General features: G+C 37.4%; 3 protein-coding genes across 7 annotated transcripts in view; 2 read left to right on the top strand and 1 right to left on the bottom strand.

Moving 5' to 3' along the window:
- The window catches only part of LOC127078962 (uncharacterized), a 30,813-nt gene extending 16,263 nt beyond the window's left edge, over window positions 1–14,550 (bottom strand). The window contains exon 1 of the mRNA XM_051019380.1: window positions 12,891–14,550. Within this exon, the coding sequence (XP_050875337.1) occupies window positions 12,891–14,069 (1,179 nt within the window). The 5' untranslated portion in view covers window positions 14,070–14,550. The remainder of the gene's footprint in view (window positions 1–12,890) is intronic.
- The window catches only part of LOC127078963 (uncharacterized), a 27,122-nt gene extending 8,183 nt beyond the window's left edge, over window positions 1–18,939 (top strand). Inside the window, exon 2 of the mRNA XM_051019381.1 lies at window positions 17,561–18,939. Coding sequence (XP_050875338.1) covers window positions 18,060–18,761 — 702 coding nt within the window. The 5' untranslated portion in view covers window positions 17,561–18,059 and the 3' untranslated portion in view covers window positions 18,762–18,939. The remainder of the gene's footprint in view (window positions 1–17,560) is intronic.
- LOC127078960 (protein PSK SIMULATOR 1) lies at window positions 6,883–19,719 on the top strand. 5 transcript variants are annotated; one of them, XM_051019375.1, is made up of 12 exons: window positions 6,883–7,266; window positions 7,964–8,280; window positions 8,401–8,493; window positions 8,598–8,688; window positions 15,180–15,258; window positions 15,703–15,803; window positions 16,037–16,106; window positions 16,685–16,785; window positions 17,054–17,170; window positions 18,946–19,022; window positions 19,162–19,206; window positions 19,305–19,719. In XM_051019375.1, the coding sequence occupies exons 1-12, from the start codon at window positions 6,991–6,993 to the stop codon at window positions 19,453–19,455; spliced, it is 1,518 nt and encodes a 505-aa protein (XP_050875332.1). In that variant the 5' UTR covers window positions 6,883–6,990; the 3' UTR covers window positions 19,456–19,719. The 5 variants fall into 5 exon arrangements, with proteins under 5 accessions (XP_050875332.1, XP_050875335.1, XP_050875334.1 ...); XM_051019374.1 differs by having other exon boundaries at window positions 6,885–7,266; window positions 16,643–16,785; XM_051019376.1 differs by having other exon boundaries at window positions 6,885–7,266; window positions 16,643–16,785; window positions 19,333–19,463.

Below are 19,719 nucleotides of genomic sequence, written 5' to 3'. Positions count from 1 at the left end.
AAGTAAAATACTTCTAACTCAAAAAAAAAATAATGCACCGTGACTTTTAATTTTAAAGTGCCAATTTAAACTTTAAAAAATGATTTTTTAGTCCGTGAAGTAAACAAACTGAGCCTAACGAACTAAACCTAACGAGTTGAACCGAGTTGTTCAAGAACTTAAAACGAGTCGAGTTCGAGCTTAAAAAAAAGTTCGTGTCGAACTCGAGTCGAGTTTCGAGCTAAACCAATTCTTATCGAGTCGAGTCGAGCTGACGACGGGTTCGACTCGACTCGACTCATTTCCAACCCTACTTAACACTAAAAATAATGACATACAGAGCCCTGTTAAAGTCCTCCCTCCGTCCTATATTATAAGCAAATTTCATATTTTTAGATTCATTAAATAATTAATATATCAGATACATTAATTATTTAATGAATCTAAAAATGGTTATGGACATGGAAATTATCTTGATATTATACAGCTTAACTTCACCCTAATTGGCTATGGACATGGAAATTAGGGTAGATTGATTAAAGGTTTTCTCACCAAGGACTTGGGAGAAAATACCCTTAAGAACTGGAAGTAATTGATATTTGTTGATGCAACAGTGACTCAAAGTTGTTACAGGGATAAATCACACACCCTCCATGGCATTGTTCATTTTTCTCTATAAGCCCTTATTTTCATCCTTCTTTACCTTTACTTTTTTTATTATATTTTTACACCTAAAAACCAAATTAATGCTTTTTGTTTAATTGAATGATAATTTAAACTCAATATTAGCTTGCAGTCCTTGAGATCGACATTCGAGGAATTTCCCCATTATTACTATAAAAGGCAAAATAGTACACTTGCTATTTTCCCGATCAAATTTTTGGCGCCGTTGCCGGGGACTGCCAAAATATAGAGTTTAATTTTAATTTCAATTAAAATTTTGTTGGTCTACAGTAAAATTATTTTTCTGTCATTTATAATTTACTAATTTGTGTATGCGAGAAGAACCCTTAGCTAAATTTCTTTTTGATGCAGAGATCGAGAGAACCCTTCACCGAAGATGCAGAGAACAAAAAGTGGACTCTATAGAAGAAAGTACCTATGATCACTCAGAAGTCAAGGAACCAATGGCTGAAGTTCCTCCAATTCCACCTCCTTCACCTCCAGAAAGACTCCTGGGTGACTATGGAGGTGCAAATGCACCGGGTGTTCGACTGACCATTGTCAACCAACCGGTGAATGTGACAAATTTTTAACTACATCCTAGCACGATCAATCAATTGGAAAGAAAACCTTCCACCGGAAAGGTTAATGAAGATGCCAATAAACACCTGCAAAGATTTCTGACCATGAGCATCACCCTGAAAATTGATGGTCATACTGATGAAGCAAAAAAATTAAGAATGTTCTCGTTCACTTTAGCTGAAGACGCGGAAGAATGGTTCTATTCTCTTTCTACCGGCAGTATCACATCCTTGGAGGAGATGGAAACTACATTCTTAAATGAGTACTTTCAAGCATTAGTATTCCTGAGAAAAAGGTATGAAATTCTTAATTTCAAACAGAAGGATGATGAATCATTGGGAGACACTTACAAAAGATTCAAAAGGATCTTAGTAGCGTGTCGAACTCATAATATGGATCAGACCGAACAAATGCAGATGTTCGTTAATGGGCTGAAAATAAAAAAAAAATTGTTGATTGATACAGTAGCCAATGGCTCAACCAATTTCTCAACATCCACTAGTATCAAGAGGATTATTGAAGCAATAATTGCCAATGAGCATCTAGAGCTATACGACAGGTGTACTAGTCAGCCAGAGGAGGTGATTGATCTAAAATTAGCGACAAATAAAATCCGTCTAGAAGACACAGTTGCTGCCGAAGTAGACAAAAAGCTAAAAGCTATGAATATAGGTACTCAACAGATAGTGCAGGTTCAACCAGCTCAGGCTAGCACTTGTGAAATCTGAAATGGACCTCATCACACGGTCTATTGCTTTGCTACTCCCCAACAAATTGAAGAGATCAAATTCTTGAAGCATAATAATCCCTATTCTAACACTTACAACCCAGGTTGGAAGAATCATCCAAACTTCTCCTGGAAAGATCAGAGAGGGACTGCTCCGCAACAAGGTACATGGAAATATCAAACTCAGTATTGTTGGTTCTATGTGTTGGCAGCAATTTTGGTAAAACCTATAGTGTTCACAAGTTGTCACATGTGTTGTCTTGACATAAGATAACATGTACCTGCAGGATGTTTAAAATGTGATTATGCAGGATTTTCCTGAGATGTCAGACCCGATGTCATGACATTTGTATACAGAACATTCAATTTGAATGTTATGTATTATGTGATTGCGTTTTTAATGCTAATTTGTGTATGATTGATGAGATGATTGAACACGCTATCAATCAGTAATTACAACTAGATTGACTTATTTTCCAAAGAGATATAATCAACTGTCATGAGAAGATATGAATGGAAAATTGTTTTAGGGTTTTATGATGTCCAAGCCCAGCCAAATGCTTCTATAAAAAGGACATGGAAAACCTAATTTGATACACAAGAAATAACAAACGAAATATTGAGAGAGAATAAGGGTTTTAGTCTTGTGTGGTCGTGTGAATTGTAAGCCATTCAATTCATCCATAGATGATTGAATTGGTCTGATTTTTGAGTTGTAATTTGTCCACTCTAAGATTTGAAGCATGAGTGTGTGTTTACTTGATTGAAGCTTTTAAGTAAGATCGAGTATGTGTCTTTGAAGAGTGTATTCTTTTCATTGTAATTCTTGTTTTATGTCACTGCTGTGATTGAGGGGGAGTGAGTAGGATCTCATATCTAAGAGTTCTTAGGTAGAAGTCACACGGGTAGAGATTAGGTGAAAAGACTATAACTTGAAGTTGTTTACCGAGAGTCTTTGAATTGATTCTGTTTAGTGGATTTCCTTCTTGGCTTGGTAGCCCCCAGACATAGGTGAGTTTGCACCGAACTGGGTTAACAATTGCTTGTGTCTCTTGCATTATTGTTCTTTATCTTTTATCATGTTTGTATTGTTCAGATATTAGTGTCGTGACATTACCTTCGACATCTCATATCTGATACCAAAATTTCAATTGGTATCACAGCAGGCATCCTGCTTTGGTTCTGGGTGAGATTTAGGGACGTTACTTTCTGGTACTATGGAGAGAGATGGAGGATCTGTTCACAGACCACCTATTTTGGATGGATCCAACTATGACTACCGGAAACCTCGAATGGTAACCTTCCTAAAATATTTGGATAATAAGGCTTGGAAGGCTGTTTTAACAGGCTGAGAACATCCAGTTATTATTAAGGATGGAGAAGCTACAACTGATAAGAAAGCTGAGGAACAATGGACCAAGGAGGAGGATGATCTAGCCATTGGGAACTCTAAAGCATTGAATGCTATATTCAATGGAGTAGATAAGAATATCTTCAGATTTGTAAACAACTGTGAGGTGGCTAAAGATGCTTGGAACATTCTCAAGACCACTCATGAAGGCACCTCTAGAGTAAAGATGTCTAAATTGCAGCTGCTCACTACCAAGTTTGAAAATTTAAGGATGAAAGAAGATGAAAATATTCATGAATTTCATATTAATATCCTTGAAATTGCTAATGCCTCAGGAGCCCTGGGTGAGAAGATGTCAGATGAAAAACTAGTGAGGAAAATACTCAGGTCATTCCCTAAGAGATTTGCCATGAAAGTGACAGTCATAGAGGAGTCTCAAGATATTTCCAATATGAGAGTTGATGAGCTAATTGGATCCCTCCAAACATTTAATATGGGAATGTGTGATGGACCTGAAAAGAAAGTCAAAAGCATAGCCTTCATGTCAAACACTGAGGAGAAATAGGAGGAAAATGGTCAAGATATTGATGAAGATCTGGAAAATGATGTAGCATTGTTGGGAAGACAGTTCAACAGACTTCTGAAAAAGATGGATGTAAGGTCTAAGGCTAATGTCAAGAACATCTCATCTGACATCAGTAAATCCAACAATGCTGGAAGAAGAACAAGATCAAATGAAAAGCCCAAAGAAGGAAAAGGAGTTCAGTGCCATGAATGTGATGGGTATGGACACATTAGAACTGAATGTGGAACCTACCTCAAGAAACAGAAGAAAAGTCTTGCTGCTACTTGGTCTGGTGAAAGTGAAACAGAAGAGTCTGTAAATCTCGTGACTGCCTTGACTGGAAGATGTGGGTCTGATGAAGACTCAAGTGAGTTAGCAACTACATACAAAAAGCTATGTCACAGAAGTGAAGAAGTGTGTCAACAAGTTGAAAGTCAGAAGAAAGTGATAACACAACTTGAGAATGATAAGGCAGGACATTTGGAAACCATCTCTAAGTTAAAAACTGAAGTAGTATTCCTGAATTCTAAACTTGATGAGATGACAAAGTATGTCAGAATGCTAAACAATGGAACTGACACCTATCTCTATCTAAAGAGGCTTATGCACTCCCCTCGTTGTCTACTAAAAAGCGTTAGAGCGAGTGAAGCCTTCCATTTAATGACATTTTAGAAAAACTCTTCTTTTCGGATATTGCAGTCACTTTTAATTGCCATTCTCTAGACAATGATCTAAGGACTTTTAAGTTTAGTTCATCATTAGTGAAGACTTTTCCAAGAGCAGTTAAGTGATTTTTCTAGACAATGAACCTCTTTTGCATATATAGAATGTTTTCATAGGGTGGCATTATGAACATTTCATATTCTTGTCATAAAGTGTTCAATTTTGATCTTGACTTCTACGATTCCTTTCTGTGTTACTTCCAATGTATCCTAGATTTCTTTGGCTGTTTTGCAATTTGACACTCATAAAAATTCTTCATTTCCTAAGGCATATGCATGTATATTTTTTGCATTCTTGTCATACAACCCTTTATTCTTGTCGTCATAGTTTCAAGAACCTTGAACCTTTGGTTGTTCTACATTATTTATGAGAGTTGTAAGAATGAAAGGTCCACCCTTTATAACACTCCATATTTCATCCCCTTGTTCTTCTATGTACATTTGCACGATTTTTCGAGAAATCATTCTATTCGCCCACGAAACATGGTGGTTTGTTGGTGTTAGAACTATCTACTAAGAACGGTTTTGTAGAAGCCATATATAACCAGACCGAGGAGTAAGTTACCTTAACCCGCTCTGATGTCAATTCTAAGAAAGAGATTGAAATTAAGTACCTTATCATCAAGATCAATTTCCTTTAATTTCAAAATATCTATACGCTTATGCATTCTTGATTTTTGATTCCAAACTTTTTCTTCTTCGATACTTCTTCTTTGATAAAATTTTGTCTTCATCAAAACTAAACTAAGATAGATGATGGATATTTTTTTCACACGTTTGTATTGTAGCATTAAATGATATAAACTTTGCTTTGTTTGAGAAAATCGAAGCTAAAAAAATCGTGAAGCCAATTTTTTTCTTGAACAAATAGTAGTTGTAGCACAATACTTTGATCCAATGGAAGATTTATAAATTTGCACTAGTTCTTACTTTTCCATGAGATCAATGAAGAGTTAAAAACATGCTCTAACCGGTGACATATTGTCTAGTATCAAGACGTCCTGCGCATTCAACATCATTGTTAGGAGTCCCACATCGGACAATATATGGCCTGAATAATCCTCACCCTACTAGACGGTTTTATATGGTTGAGTTGGATCCAACCACACATTCTCAAGAGTCACTATAAGCATTCAAATAAACCATGATGTAGGGTTTCTTTCAAGTAGCAAATTGACGAAGGACTGTCTAATGACGATGAGAATGCATGAAATTAATTACTTATTAAACAACAACAAAAAATTAAAAATTTCTTCGAAAATGCCAATACAATAGCGATGAATCAAAAGATCAGAGATAATATATGCAAACATTAACTGATTTATCAAGGATAATACATGTACACATATTTTTTTTACACCTCTCCAAATTTTATATTATATTTAGATTGATGAAATGTGATGTGATGAAATGAAATGATATAAAAAGGATGAAATGAGGTTAAACAAGTTGGAATCCATTCAATCATATCCCTTCACTTTTCATATGTTTTGTACTCTTAGATTTGAGCAAAATGAAAAAATTACTCCTAGGCATGGCAACGGAGCGGGTCGGGGACGGTTTTTACCTCCCCCAAACCCAAATCCGAATTCCCAAACAATCTCCGTTCTCCGCCCCAAATCCAAATGAGGATGGAGAATTAAAACTCAAACCCGTCCCAAACGAGTTCAGATTGAGTTCGGGTATCTCCGCTCCGCCATCATCCATTTAATAAAATCAATTTTTAAATAAAAATATTTATTTTTTTAAAAATCAAATTATATTACAAATAATGAAATAAAACAATCTAAAAAAAGTCCATTCATATATTTCAAATATTTTAAATAATTAATACAAATCAAAATATCAAAACATTGCCCACTTATTTAATATTCTAAATTATCAAAAATAAATAATAATATACATTATAAACGAATTCGGGGTGGGTACTAGTATCCCTATTACCCGACCCGTCCCTATATTTTATAATCGGAGAAAACCCAAACTCAAACCCAATCAAAACGAGTTTTCCCCGTCAACTTCGGGATGAGTTTGAGTGGGTACCCGCATATACGTGTTATGTTACCATGCCTAATTCTATCATAAAATACTCAATTAATAAAATGATATCTTTATTCATAAAATACTCATTTAAAATGGAATGAAATAATTAAAAAAAATAAAATGAAGCAAAACATTTCATCTGATTCCTTGTACTCTTTGATTTAAGTGAAATAAAAAAATTAATCTATTTTATCATAAAATACTCTATCAATAAGAATAACATAATTATTCAATTCCATTTCACTTCACTTCATTTCACTCAATTTTGTTTTACAATTCTAGGCCAGTTTATTTTACAATATCCATAAATGAATGGAGAGTGTCAATAATTCAATTATTGGTACCATTTTCTCAACTAATGGGATTCCTTAAGAAAAAGAAAAGTCCTGCCGGAGTCAATGCCGACGAAGTTTACTACGACGGAATCCCACGCTACGTCAAGGTTGACCGCGTCTTTGCCAACTCCGATACCTCTCTTAAACCTTTTACTATCAACAACCCCGCTGATATCACTGCGCCGCCTTACTTTCCCGAAATCACGGAGACAAATCCGGCCGGAGTAACCGCCGACGAAGTTTTATCCGACGGAATCCCACGCTATGCCGACAAGCTTAGCGCAAAGCAACCTACCGTTGTTAGTGTACCTTTAACCGTTTCTGTATTCTCGATGTATTGTTTATATATCATCAACGAAACTCCCAATCACAACTAATTTCTTGATGAATCTAGACTAGTTTATGTGATTTCTATTATGAGAATGAAGAGGATCATCATTTGCAAGTATTTGTTCTTGCATAGGACTGTCATTTCATAGCACGCCAACCTCTATTGGTTATCAGTTTACTTATTAGAAAGGAGTTTTTGCTGCTCGAATCTTAGAATAATGATTAAAGATGAGTGTTGTTGCAATTAGGATTTAGGGTTTGTTCATTGCTAATAAGGAGTTTTAGATTTGTGTTGTTTATCTTATTTCAAATTGTGTTTAGGTTGTTTGTCATGATAACAAAATTGCTCTTCTTAAGTGCTTTGGATGTCAACCGGCATTGTTTCATACATATAAGTTACAACATTTCATGGGATTTTTGCCTTTAGTTTAAGATTTTAGGAGAGTTTATCCTTGACTTGTTATCCAAGAAAGCTTCAATGACCATGACTCAATGTCTAGTACCTATTCTGCATTAATTAAAATGGTCCTTATGCATTGTGTATGAATCAGTCCTGAATGGCTATTTGTGAGGAGGCTTATTTAGAAGCATTCATTGGCTTATGTCTATAAAAGTTTATGTAGGTGAAAAATTAAGATATCATATACTGAGTTTTTTCTATTTCAGGTATCGGAGGTGAGTTCACGTTTGGGAAGAGCTAGACCAGGGAAAGTATTGGGTTTTTTGGATAGTATTGGAAGCAGCATGACAAATTTAAGCGCTAGCAGTAAGTTTGTTTCGAGGGATGCAGTTAAGGGGACTAGAATTTCCATCTTAGCATTTGAGGTTGCAAACACTATTATCAAAGGTTATCGACTTATGCAATCTCTTTCCACACAAAATATAAGGCATCTAAAAGAAGAGGTGCTTCTTTCAGAGGCTGTCCATGATTTAGTGTCAAAGGAAAAAGATGAGCTTCTTAGGATTGTTGCCGCAGACAAGTGGTAAGTACTGGCCCTGTTGGATTAATTAAATAATGACTTGAGCTTTTTGTTTTGTCTTACACTTTCAACACCATTGGAAACATAAAAGTCAGTGGTATATGGTTTGGGTTTTGTTGTTAGGCATGAGTTGAAAGTTTTTTCTGAAGAGGTGAGCCGTTTTGGAAATCGTTCAAAGGATCCTCAGTGGCGCAACTTAGACTGTTACTTTGAGAAGTAATGTAAATTGTACTTGCTCATTCATCTAGCCTTTCATTTGATAAAACTTATTTAGCCTTTCATATATTATTCTCAGCGTCTTTTTTTCTTTTACATCTTAGGATTAGCAAAGAATCAAGTGCTCAAAGACTATCAAGAGACGAAGCAGAATCAATAATGCAAGAACTGATGACTTCGGCCCAATTTACAGTTGTGAGTCTATTCTGTTATGTCACCAAATAAAATATGTAGTTTTGCTTGGAGATTGATAGTCAGTACATTTGAAGCTGGAAATATAAGGAAATAAAACAAATGAATTGTGGTGAAAGTATTTGCAATAACAAAACAATTACTCAAGCGGCCAAATTAAGTTTATAGGCGATTTCTTATTATACCTCTATTTGAATATCGTTAACCAAATAAGGGAGGGAGTGTTTGTTTTCAAATAGGAAATATTTTATAGGAAGTCATCTTTTGTAATTTTTCAAACAATGTATTATAGAGGAAATTGATCGAAGGATTTCGATCTACATTATAATTTTGCATTACATACCAATTGCAATGGAATTTTGTTACGTATCAAAAAACAGAATGTTAATATAACAGTACAACAGACAAACAGAGGAGAATGAGAGCTTTATTATATTGAGCAGAAATGGAAAGAGATACAGAAAAGGGAATGTAACCCTAGATCTGACAAGAGCTAGGCTCCTAATAGGAAGCTATAGCTCCCTATACATACTATACATGCTAGTATATCACTATAATCCAAGGCAATCTCTACATTCTCTCTCTGATTCCTTATATCGTGGAAATGGGATGCAAGATGCTCTCCTCACTCAAGCCACGTCACTATATTGTAACTAACTAGCCACCAATTCCCTTCTTACCCTTCCTTCTAGAATAAACTTTCCAAGTTTGGGGTCCCCTTGGTTCCCTGTACATCAGCTGCTCACGTGGCAATTCTTTCTCAACTAACTGGGGCCTATCAATACCCTCTCCTTCCGCAATGGCCTTGTCCTCAAGGCCAAACTTTGGAAATTGGCTTCTGATCATTATCTCATCCTCCCAAGTTGCTTCTTCTGCTATCTTGCCCTTCCAATGTACCAGGATTTGTCTGATTTCTTCATCTTGTTTTTTCACCTTCCTAGTAGCTAGTACCGCCTCTGGTTCATACACTTTAGTCTGTTCCTCCAATAGATCTGGTAACTCATCCTCTTCATGATAATGGCCCACAACTTTCTTCAGTAATGATACATGAAAAACAGGGTGCACCCTGGACCCCTCTGGTAGCTTTAATCTGTATGCCACTACTCCTATCTTCTCAATAATGGGATAAGGACCGTAGTATCTTGCTGCTAATTTAGCACTAATTCTGGTCACTGCCGACTGCTGTCTATGAGCTCTAAGCTTGACAAACACCCACTCCACACATGCAAAACTCCTGTCAGTGCGTTTCTTATTAGCTTGACTTTTCATTTTCTCTTGTGCTCTCAACAATTGGTTCCTCAATTGTCTCAAAGCCTCGTCTCTGTCCAACAAGTCCCTCTGCACAACTTCTACTCTAGTCTCTCCTTGAGTCCATTGAATTAGTTTTGGAGGCGGCCTCCCATAAACTACCTCAAATGGTGTTCTCTCGGTAGCAGCATGAAACGTTGTGTTGAACCAATACTCGGCCTAGTGTATCCAAGTTACCCATGTCCTAGGTTGATCCGCAATGAAGCACCTCAAATAGGTCTCCAAACACCTATTAACCACTTCTGTCTGACCATCCGATTTGGGGTGATATGCGGTACTCATTTTCAGCTTAGTTCCCTGCAGTTTGAACAACTCCTTCCAAAAACTGCTCATAAAAATGGGATCCCTGTCACTCACTATGGAAAGAGGTATGCCATGGAGTTTGACTACCTCCTTACCAAATACTTCGGCAATACTCCTAGCAGTATATGGATGTCGCTGAGGAATAAAATGAGAGTACTTGGACAATCTGTCTACCACCACCAAAATAGCTTCGAAGCCTTTTGATTTTGGCAACCCGATGATGAAGTCAATCGATATATCTTCCCAAATTTGATGAGGAATGGGTAGAGGTTGTAACAAACCTCCTGGAGATGAAGCTATGTACTTCTGTCTTTGGCAAATGTCGCACCTTCTTACAAAGTCTTGTACGGTTCCTTTCATGCCTATCCAATACACATTAGCAGCTAATCTTCTATAAGTTTTGTAGAACCCCGAATGTCCTCCCTGGGGTGTTGAATGGAATTCCTCTAACAATGTAGGAATTAACAAGGACTTATTGGAAATCACCAACCTACCTTCATACATCAAGACCCCTTGCTTGTACTCATAACCTGGCCATGATTCTGCATTCTGTTGGACCCCTGCTATTATTCTCTGCAACCTTTCATCCTGTTGATTTTCTATTTTAATCTGTTCCTCTTGAAGCCATTTCCATTGGTAATTCATGGTAGCTAACTCCCCTCCCTCATGAATTCTGGATAAAGCATCTGCCCCCTTGTTCAATTTACCCTGTTTGTACACAATCTCAAAGTCATAACCCAATAATTTAGCAGTCCAGTTCTGCTGTTCTGCAGTTACAATTCTCTGTTGCAGTAGCTGTTTGAGGCTTTTTTGATCAGTTGATACTACAAATTTTCTTCCCAACAAGTATGGTCTCCAGTGTTGGATTGCTAAAACTACTGCCATCAATTCTTTTTCATATGCAGATTTAGCTGAATTCTTCACACCAAGGGCCTTGCTGTAATATGCTATTGGTTTCTTATCTTGCATCAAGATCGCCCCTATTCCTCCTCCGGAAGCATCACACTAAATCAAAAAACTCTTGGAAAAATCGGGTAAAGCTAACACAGGTGCTGATGTAAGCCTCTCCTTCAACTTGTCAAAGGCTTGCTGAGCTTCCACTCCCCATTTGAAACTATCCTTCTTGGTAAGCTCAGTTAATGGTCTAGCAATTTTTCCATAATCCTTTATAAACTTCCTGTAATATCCTGTGAGTCCTAAGAACCCTCTCACCCCTTTTACATTTTTAGGTTGTGGCCATTGCATCACACTGACCACCTTTCCAAGATCTACAGCTACACCGTGTTCTGTGATCATGTGCCCCAAATACTCCACACTCTGCTGGGCAAGAAAACACTTCTTCTTGTTAGCTACTAGGCTGTGATTAGCTAACAAACTCAACACTTCCTCTAAATGCCGCACATGAGTCTCCCAACTCTTGCTATAGATGAGGATGTCATCAAAGAAGACCAGCACATGTTTCCTCAATAGAGAACGAAAAACATCATTCATTAGGCTTTGGAACGTTGATGGAGCATTCATGAGTCCGAACGGCATCACAAGGAACTCATAATGCCCTTCATGTGTCCTGAAAGCCGTTTTGCACACATCCGATTCCTTCACCCTCACTTGGTGGTATCTCGATTTCAAATCCAATTTCGAAAAGAATTTCGCTCCATGCAACTCATCCAATAACTCTTCGATCACAGGTATAGGAAATTTGTCAGGTACCGTGATCTTATTTAGAGCGCGATAATCAATGCACATTCGCCATGTGCAGTCCTTCTTCTTCACCAAAATCACCGGACTTGAGAACGAACTCGTGTTGTGGCGAATGACCCCCGTAGCTAACATCTCCTTTACCTGCTTCTCTATTTCGCTCTTGTGATGGTGGGGATAGCGATACGGCCTCACGTTTACGGCTCCTTGTCCTTCCACAAGGTTGATTGCATGCTCTTTGTTTCTTTTCGGAGGAAGACCTAGCACTGTTTGGAACACTTGATCGTATTTGCGTAATACTGTTTCCAACTCCCTTTGTAGCTGGGCAGACAACGTATTTCTTTTAGCCTCTTTGGGTTTTGTTTTCTCTACTGTCCACAATAAATCCTGCATATGGGGCCTGGGCTTACTCAGTATATTCTGCAAAGCCACCGGTGACTTTCTGCACCCCTCCTGTCCTTTAAGAGTCACCCACCTTTTCTCATTCCAAAAACTCATAGTTTGTTGTTTCCAATTAGTAGTAGTATCCCCCAAAGTTTTAAGCCACTCAATGCCTAAAACCACATCAATTCCCCCTAATTCAAATAAATGCATTTCTGGGTCTAATTTAAATTCCCCAATACACACTTCCATTCCTCTACACACCCCCTGGGTTGCTATTTGGAGCCCATTCCCCAATTTAACCGTCATTTGAGGAGTAGTATAAACTGGTCAGTCCATTTGATGCACTAATTTCTGAGAAATGAAATTATGTGTTGCCCCACTATCCACCAAAATCAATACCTCTACTCCATGTATTGCTCCTTGGAATTTCACGGTATGATGAGTATTATGTGCAATGTGGTGCAAATTAAGTACACTCATCTCCACCTTTCCTCTTCATCACCTTCATCCACCTCTATAGCCAAGAATTTGGTCTCATCCTCATCATCGCCATCCTCCTCCACAACCAAAATTCTAAGTTGTTTTTCCGGGCATTGGTGCATAGGATGGCATGGACCTCCACACTTAAAACATAATCCCTTTTGCTTCCTTTCCATCAATTCATTGTAAGACAAATGTTTGAAACCCCTATCCCGAGGCCCAATATGTTTCTTTTCGCTTTGGGCTTGTTTGTCTCCTTTGAGCCCACTTACTCCACTCTTAACACTCCCATGCGGCCTAACATCTCTCCCCCTTATCATGATCCAGTCAGATCCAGTTTTCCTTCCTGCTGACCCATTATGAGCTGCTGACCCATTATGAGCTGGATTATACCCAAATCTAGGCCCACGATGAAAACCTGAACCGTTTCCCCCTTTTACCTCCCTCTCAACAGCTCTTGTGACTTGGAGCAATTTTGTTTTGTTCATCTCTCCCATTGCCGCCAAGCTACGTACCTTCCCCCTAATCTCTGCCTTCAACCCATGTAAGAAGTACCCCCGAAATTGTTTCTCCGGAAGCTTCGGAATCTGAGCCGTTAGGTATTCAAACTCAGCGATGTATTCCTTAACCGTTCCCTCTTGCTTCAATTCCGTCAACTGTTCATAAACATCACCCTCACCGTGTCCTCCATACCTCTCCAACAATGCCTCTTTCAACGCTTCCCATGTCAACCCCTCTTCCTCCCCGATCAAGGAATTGAAAAAGTGAATCGTTGTTCCCTCCATACTCAGCTGAGCCAAACTCACTTTCATCTCCGGTATCGTGCCCTGAACGCGGTAATACACTTCAGCACGTGAAATCCATCCCGCCGGATCCTCACCATCAAACGCCGGCAGTTTCACCTTCTTAACGGACTGACGATACTCCGTCAAAGCATCTCCCCGATGGCTGTCGACAACAGTGCTCTTCGGAGCGCCCTCTACTGTCACCCCCGACGAACCTTTACCGGAAACACTCGCGTCTCCTTCGTCCACAGTCAACGACTTACCCAAGCATTTCTCCAACATTGCTATCAAATTAGCATGGTTTGTCGTCACTGAGTTCTGCACCTCGACAAGAGTTGAACGCACCTCTGTGATTTCACTCTCCAAAGCTTCGACCCTAGCTTCCATCTTTGTGAACGCTGCTAACGTCACCTTCTTAGGTGGCATTCACTGGCTCCGTCGTCGGAATCCGGTAGGTCGGACCACTTGTTACGTATCAAAAAAACAGAATGTAATAATATAACAGTACAACAGACAAACAGAGGAGAATGAGAGCTTTATTATATTGAGCAGAAACAGAAAGAGATACAGAAAAGGGAATGTAACCCTAGATCTGACAAGAGCTTTATTATATTGAGCAGAAATGGAAAGAGATACAGAAAAGGGAATGTAACCCTAGATCTGACAAGAGCTAGGCTCCTAATAGGAAGCTATAGCTCCCTATACATGCTAGTATATCACTATAATCCAAGGCAATCTCTACATTCTCTCTCTGATTCCTTATATCGTGGAAATGGGATGCAAGATGCTCTCCTCACTCAAGCCACGTCACTGTATTGTAATTAATTAGCCACCAATTCCCTTCTTACCCTTCCTTCTAGAATAAACTTTCCAAGCTCGGGGTCCACTTGGTTCCATGTACATCAGCTGCTCACGTGGCAATTCTTTCTCAACTAACTGGGGCCTATCAATTTTTTTTCTCTCCATCACTTTCTCTGTCGAACTTTGTACTTTTTACACGTGTCATGATTTATGCTCAATTAATGAATAAGGAACTTCTGAATTCAACTACTTTAGCTCCGCGTTCAGTTAAAAAAATGCTTTAGTTCTGTGGTAATCTCTTGGGGTACAGTATATTTTTATGTCTGTCATCACCTTACATAATACTTGTTATCGTGTATACATCGAAATTTCATAATTACACTGTTTGGAAATAAAAAGCAATATAATGGTTAGGTGTGCTTCTATGATGCATAGACAGTACTCATACTCTTACAGATACTGGTATGAGATACAACAGTTTAAAAAAATCAAGGTACAAATACGCCTAAAAAAGAGTTTCTCTATATAATGAATTAGTTTAGTGAAGAAATAGATTGTCTACTTATCTATACTTTGCATTTACTTTATCTTCAAGGCTTTTTATCAGGCGGCAAAGCAAATGCTTTATTAAGTTTTTCTATTCCATGCACTACTTTCCTTTTATCCAACATAGTTTTTTATGAGGGATTATTTATTTGTAAATACTTTGGAAGATCAATTTTTCTATGACCACAGGAGTTGTACCATAAACTTAACGCGATGACTAGATTTGAACAAGATTTTTGGCATAAGGGTGAAAAGGAGGATCAAAGAGGTAATTGTGGAATATCACCAATGGGCCACGATATGATATGCAACTTAATAAACATAAAAACAAATAGTATCTAGGTTAATAATGAGTAAATATTTCAATATTATTTTTTTCTTCCCAAAGTTTGGTGATCAATTAGACTGTGAAATGTGTGGAACCTTGGGAGTTGGGACTATGTTTACATTGATCATGTAATTGGTTCTGAAAAAAGATTGAAAAAAGATGTATGCTAATATTAAACTACTTTTTGCCATGGACATTGAAATGGATATAATATTTAAGTGTAACAATGTAAATAGACGATTGCTTACTATTACATACTCCTTTTGAAGAGAAGTCACAGCTACCCTTAAGTCTGACTTTGAAGTATATTCTGCGTCTTTGTTCCTGTTAGTCTCTTATCTCATATATATTATTTGACCGTCAGTATCACTCTTCCCTTTATAGGCGATAATAACCTTGCATTCTTGGAAGCAACAATTAAAAGTCAAAGGAAGCAAATTAAAAATATAAAGAAAAAATCATTCTGGTGTAGAAATATGGAGGAGGTAACTACAAATTACTTCTTGATGTGTTCATCTCATCCTCAGTATCATCCTTCCTATTTGTTTAATTCTCTATTAGACTTTCATTGTGTCTGATCCACATGTTAATTGGTTATACTGAAGATACTATAGGGGGTTTCTTTTTTATTTGTAGAAATGAGTTCATCCTGTACATTTCATTCACAAATCAAAAACCGAGAAAAGTTGAGTATAATTCTTTATCTAATGAATTGCAGGTTATTGAGAAGCTTAAAGATATTGTCCATTTTTTACATTTAGAGATACGAAATAACTTTGGGAGTGCAGGTCTGTACCCGCTAAAAGCCATATATGATGTTTTCTTTACTCAATTTATGTTGTTCTAGTGTCAATGTAATAACTATTAGTTTGTATCGCTGTGATTAATTAATTACTCTTTCCGTCTCATAAAAAGTGTCTTATTTGAACAATTCACGGTTCTTAAAAAAATGATTAGATGGGTTGGTTTTGGTGATAAAACTAACATCGTTTACTAGAATACCCCTATTAATTGTAGTTAAAAGAGTGGTTGAATAAAGTGAAAGTTAATAAATAGGGGTATGGTAGTGGAGAAATAATAATAAGTGTTCGCATTGATGTTGTAAAAGGACAATTATTTTGATACAGCAAAAAATGCAAATGTGACACTTTTTATGAGACGGAGGGGTAACATTTTGCTAGCTACTAGGAAAGTCTCAGACATGTTAGACTGTTTGCCTTATTTTGTAATTTATAAATTTGAAAGGAGTAAGAAGTGTCAGCTTTTTAGGACCAATTAGCTGCATTATGTGTTTTTAATCTCATCAAGTTATTGTTGCAATCAGTTTGTAGTGAAAGATGTATTTTGCATGCACGGGTACATGTAGACCAAAAACCAATAATTGGACACATTGGCAATCGCCAAAGATTGGGCGCCGCTGGTCTTGCGTTGCATTATGCAAATATAGTGCTTCAAATTGATACCCTTGTAAGTCAATCTATGTTATTGTGTTTATTTCATTCCATGACTATTCTTTTTTGCACCTTACCCTGAATCAGGTGAAAATATAATTGAGTTTCTAGAAATGCTTGAATTTCTTCCGTGCTACTTGTCTACTTTTCTGTTATTTTCAGATTCATGTTTTTGGTAAAATCTAAAATTTACCCTTTAATCTTTATTTCTTAAGAGGGAAAATCAACCACAAATCTGTTTTGCATTGCCGAGCATTGTAGTGAGTCCATGTTAATGCTTTCAGGTAGCGAGGTCTCTTTCTATGCTAGCAAATACAAGGGATTCATTGTATCAAAACTTGCCCCCAAATATTAAATCAGCTTTGCGTTCCAAATTACCATCCTATCATGTCATAGAAGAGGTATGATTAACACCTTATACTTTTTATTATTGCTGCTTTGTTGAAAAATCAGACAAAATATTACGGTTGGTCTGGACGAGTTAGAATAGATATAGAAAGGCTTTAGCTTGAAGCACCCTTTGCCTCTTGTCCACAACTCAATTGAAGATGGACTTTAGTTGGTTTTGCAGTCAAACTCAATTAACCATCTAGTTAATCTCCAGGGGTTGGCCTAGTGGTGAAGGTTTGAGTTCTGAGAGTGTGCTCATTTCAAAGTGTCAGGTTTGAATCATGCTAGGTGCAAACAATTCCTGTGTTGGGCCATGTTCATACAAAGTTTTGCGCTGGCTTTAAACGGGGCCCCTGCAAGTAGATGGTGGAATTGGTCCCCTTAGATTAGTCGGTCGCAAGGTCGGATACCCAGATTAAAAAAAAAAATTAACCATGTAGTTAACATTAATAGCCAGCCACCCATAGTAATGTATTAGGATACTCGGTCTGGGCCTTAGTCCAATAATATAGCCCAATAATAATGAATTGGTTAATCCGGCTTATGAACCAATTTCATAGATGGGAAAGGTAGTTAGTTATATAAGAACATGTTTAGTTAGCAAGAAGGCATTCAATATGATTTCTATTAAGAATCTTTTGTGTGGGACAGAGAGAATCATCTCTTCTCTAGGAGCACTTGGTTGTATTTCTGTTTTCACTATTCCATTAATACAATAAATCTCTTCCATCAAATATTTCTCTTATACCTGTAAGCTCTGCTCTATCAACTGGTCAATTGGTCTGACCTGCCGTATTATCGGGGAGAGAGGTGCTAGTATTCTTGTCATTCAAGATGATTGCGGAAGAAGAACAGTTAGAAGAAGGAACGGTTGAGAGAATTGATGCAATTTAAGTGAGAATGGGAAGATTGGAAGAATCTTTCAAATCCTTTATGTTGAGGACAGAGATGGCGAAGCATATGGGTCATATTCCCGCAGAGAATCTTAGCTCTGATTGGAGTGTAATTCCGATAACAAATGCTATGAAAGAGCACTGTGGGATGGAGTTCCAATCAGATGCGAAGCCGGAAAAGGTAGAAGCAGTGGAGAAGAAGGAAACGAGTGTGTTGAACAAAGATGTAATCCTTGTGGCTGAGAAGCCAGAGAAGAAAATCAAGCCACAAACTGTTTGGGTTTTAGAGTCACTGGCATCACATCTACATCCGATCCAAACCAAAGAGAAGCACGAAAATCAGATTTCGGGTTCTCTCACACTACCTCTGAAACCACCGGACACCGATTCATTTGTGAAGCACCTTCCAAAGCGAAAACCGCCGCCCAAGCCGCCGGATCTGAGCGAATTCGTGAGCAAAGAGAGAGGAGAGATGACGAGCATGGAGAAGAGAGGGGAGGTGATAGCGAAACAACACTTAGATGAAGAATGTTTGGATGTATGTTGGGACTCAGTATCTCACATAGAATTAGACATTATGTCGGATGGAAAAAAGAAAAAGAAAAAACGGAAACAAAGATCCTATAGATTTCTTCCCGCAAGTGATACTATAAAGAAAGAAACACACAATATGAAAATGTATTTCCTTGATTTGGTAAATAATACATGAGAAGTATTTATAGAATACAAAGGACTGAACAAACTGATCTTCCTTAAGAACTTCTAATAGTTACAACAGAAAACAAACTAACAAAAACAGTTGCAAACTTAAGCAGTTGCATATCAATAGATTGGCCTAACATTAATCTTAATTAGAGGTTTGTTGCTAACGCTTTGCTGTCTGGTTTACACAGCTAACTGTAGCAGAAATCAAATATGAGATGAAGAAAACATTACATTGGTTGGTTCCAATTGCCACAAACACATCCAAGTAAGATCTCTGGCTTTTTATCAACTAACTCCTTACTGGCCACATGACAAGCAATCCTTAATCATCAATTTATAACTTTGCTTATAAGATAATCTAATTCTCTTTTACCTTTTCTTTTGGTGTTTTAAAATTTGTTCAGAGCACATCATTGTTTTGGTTGGTTAGGGGAGTGGGAAAACACAGTGTAAGTAGCTAGTCCCTAAGGTTCTTATTTTGAATTAGAAATTTATATGTTTTTCCCTATTGTATTTTCTGATTTTCAATACTTCCTGATTCTTGAAGCTCTGAGGTGGATACGAAAGTTTTTCAGGGCAGCGTAATGCGGATTGAGACATTCCACTATGCCTATAAAGACAAAGTAGAACATTATATTCTTGAACTTCTCTTATGGCTTCACCGCATGGCCATCAAAAGCAAGATTGGTGATTGGTAGTAGGGGTGTGTATGGTTCATAAACTAAATTGAATTGGATAATGTTAATAGTTTGGTTCAGTTTTTAAAATTCACTTTCATAAAATAAAACCAATAAACTTTTAAACCAGTTTTACTTCTGTTAAAAACTGGTTCGCAAAAATCGGTTCATAACTGGTTTGTATTTATGAACCTTCATTGGGGTGCATTATTTTGATGAAATTCCATGATGCAGAATGAAATGTACTTGGAACAAATTTATGAGAGTAGTGTGCTGTTTTATTTA

The sequence above is a fragment of the Lathyrus oleraceus genome, chromosome 5 (assembly GCF_024323335.1).
Source record: "Lathyrus oleraceus cultivar Zhongwan6 chromosome 5, CAAS_Psat_ZW6_1.0, whole genome shotgun sequence".
Taxonomy (NCBI): domain Eukaryota; kingdom Viridiplantae; phylum Streptophyta; class Magnoliopsida; order Fabales; family Fabaceae; genus Lathyrus; species Lathyrus oleraceus.
Note: the sequence above shows the minus strand (reverse complement) of the source record. Positions and strands in the feature narration are given on the sequence as shown.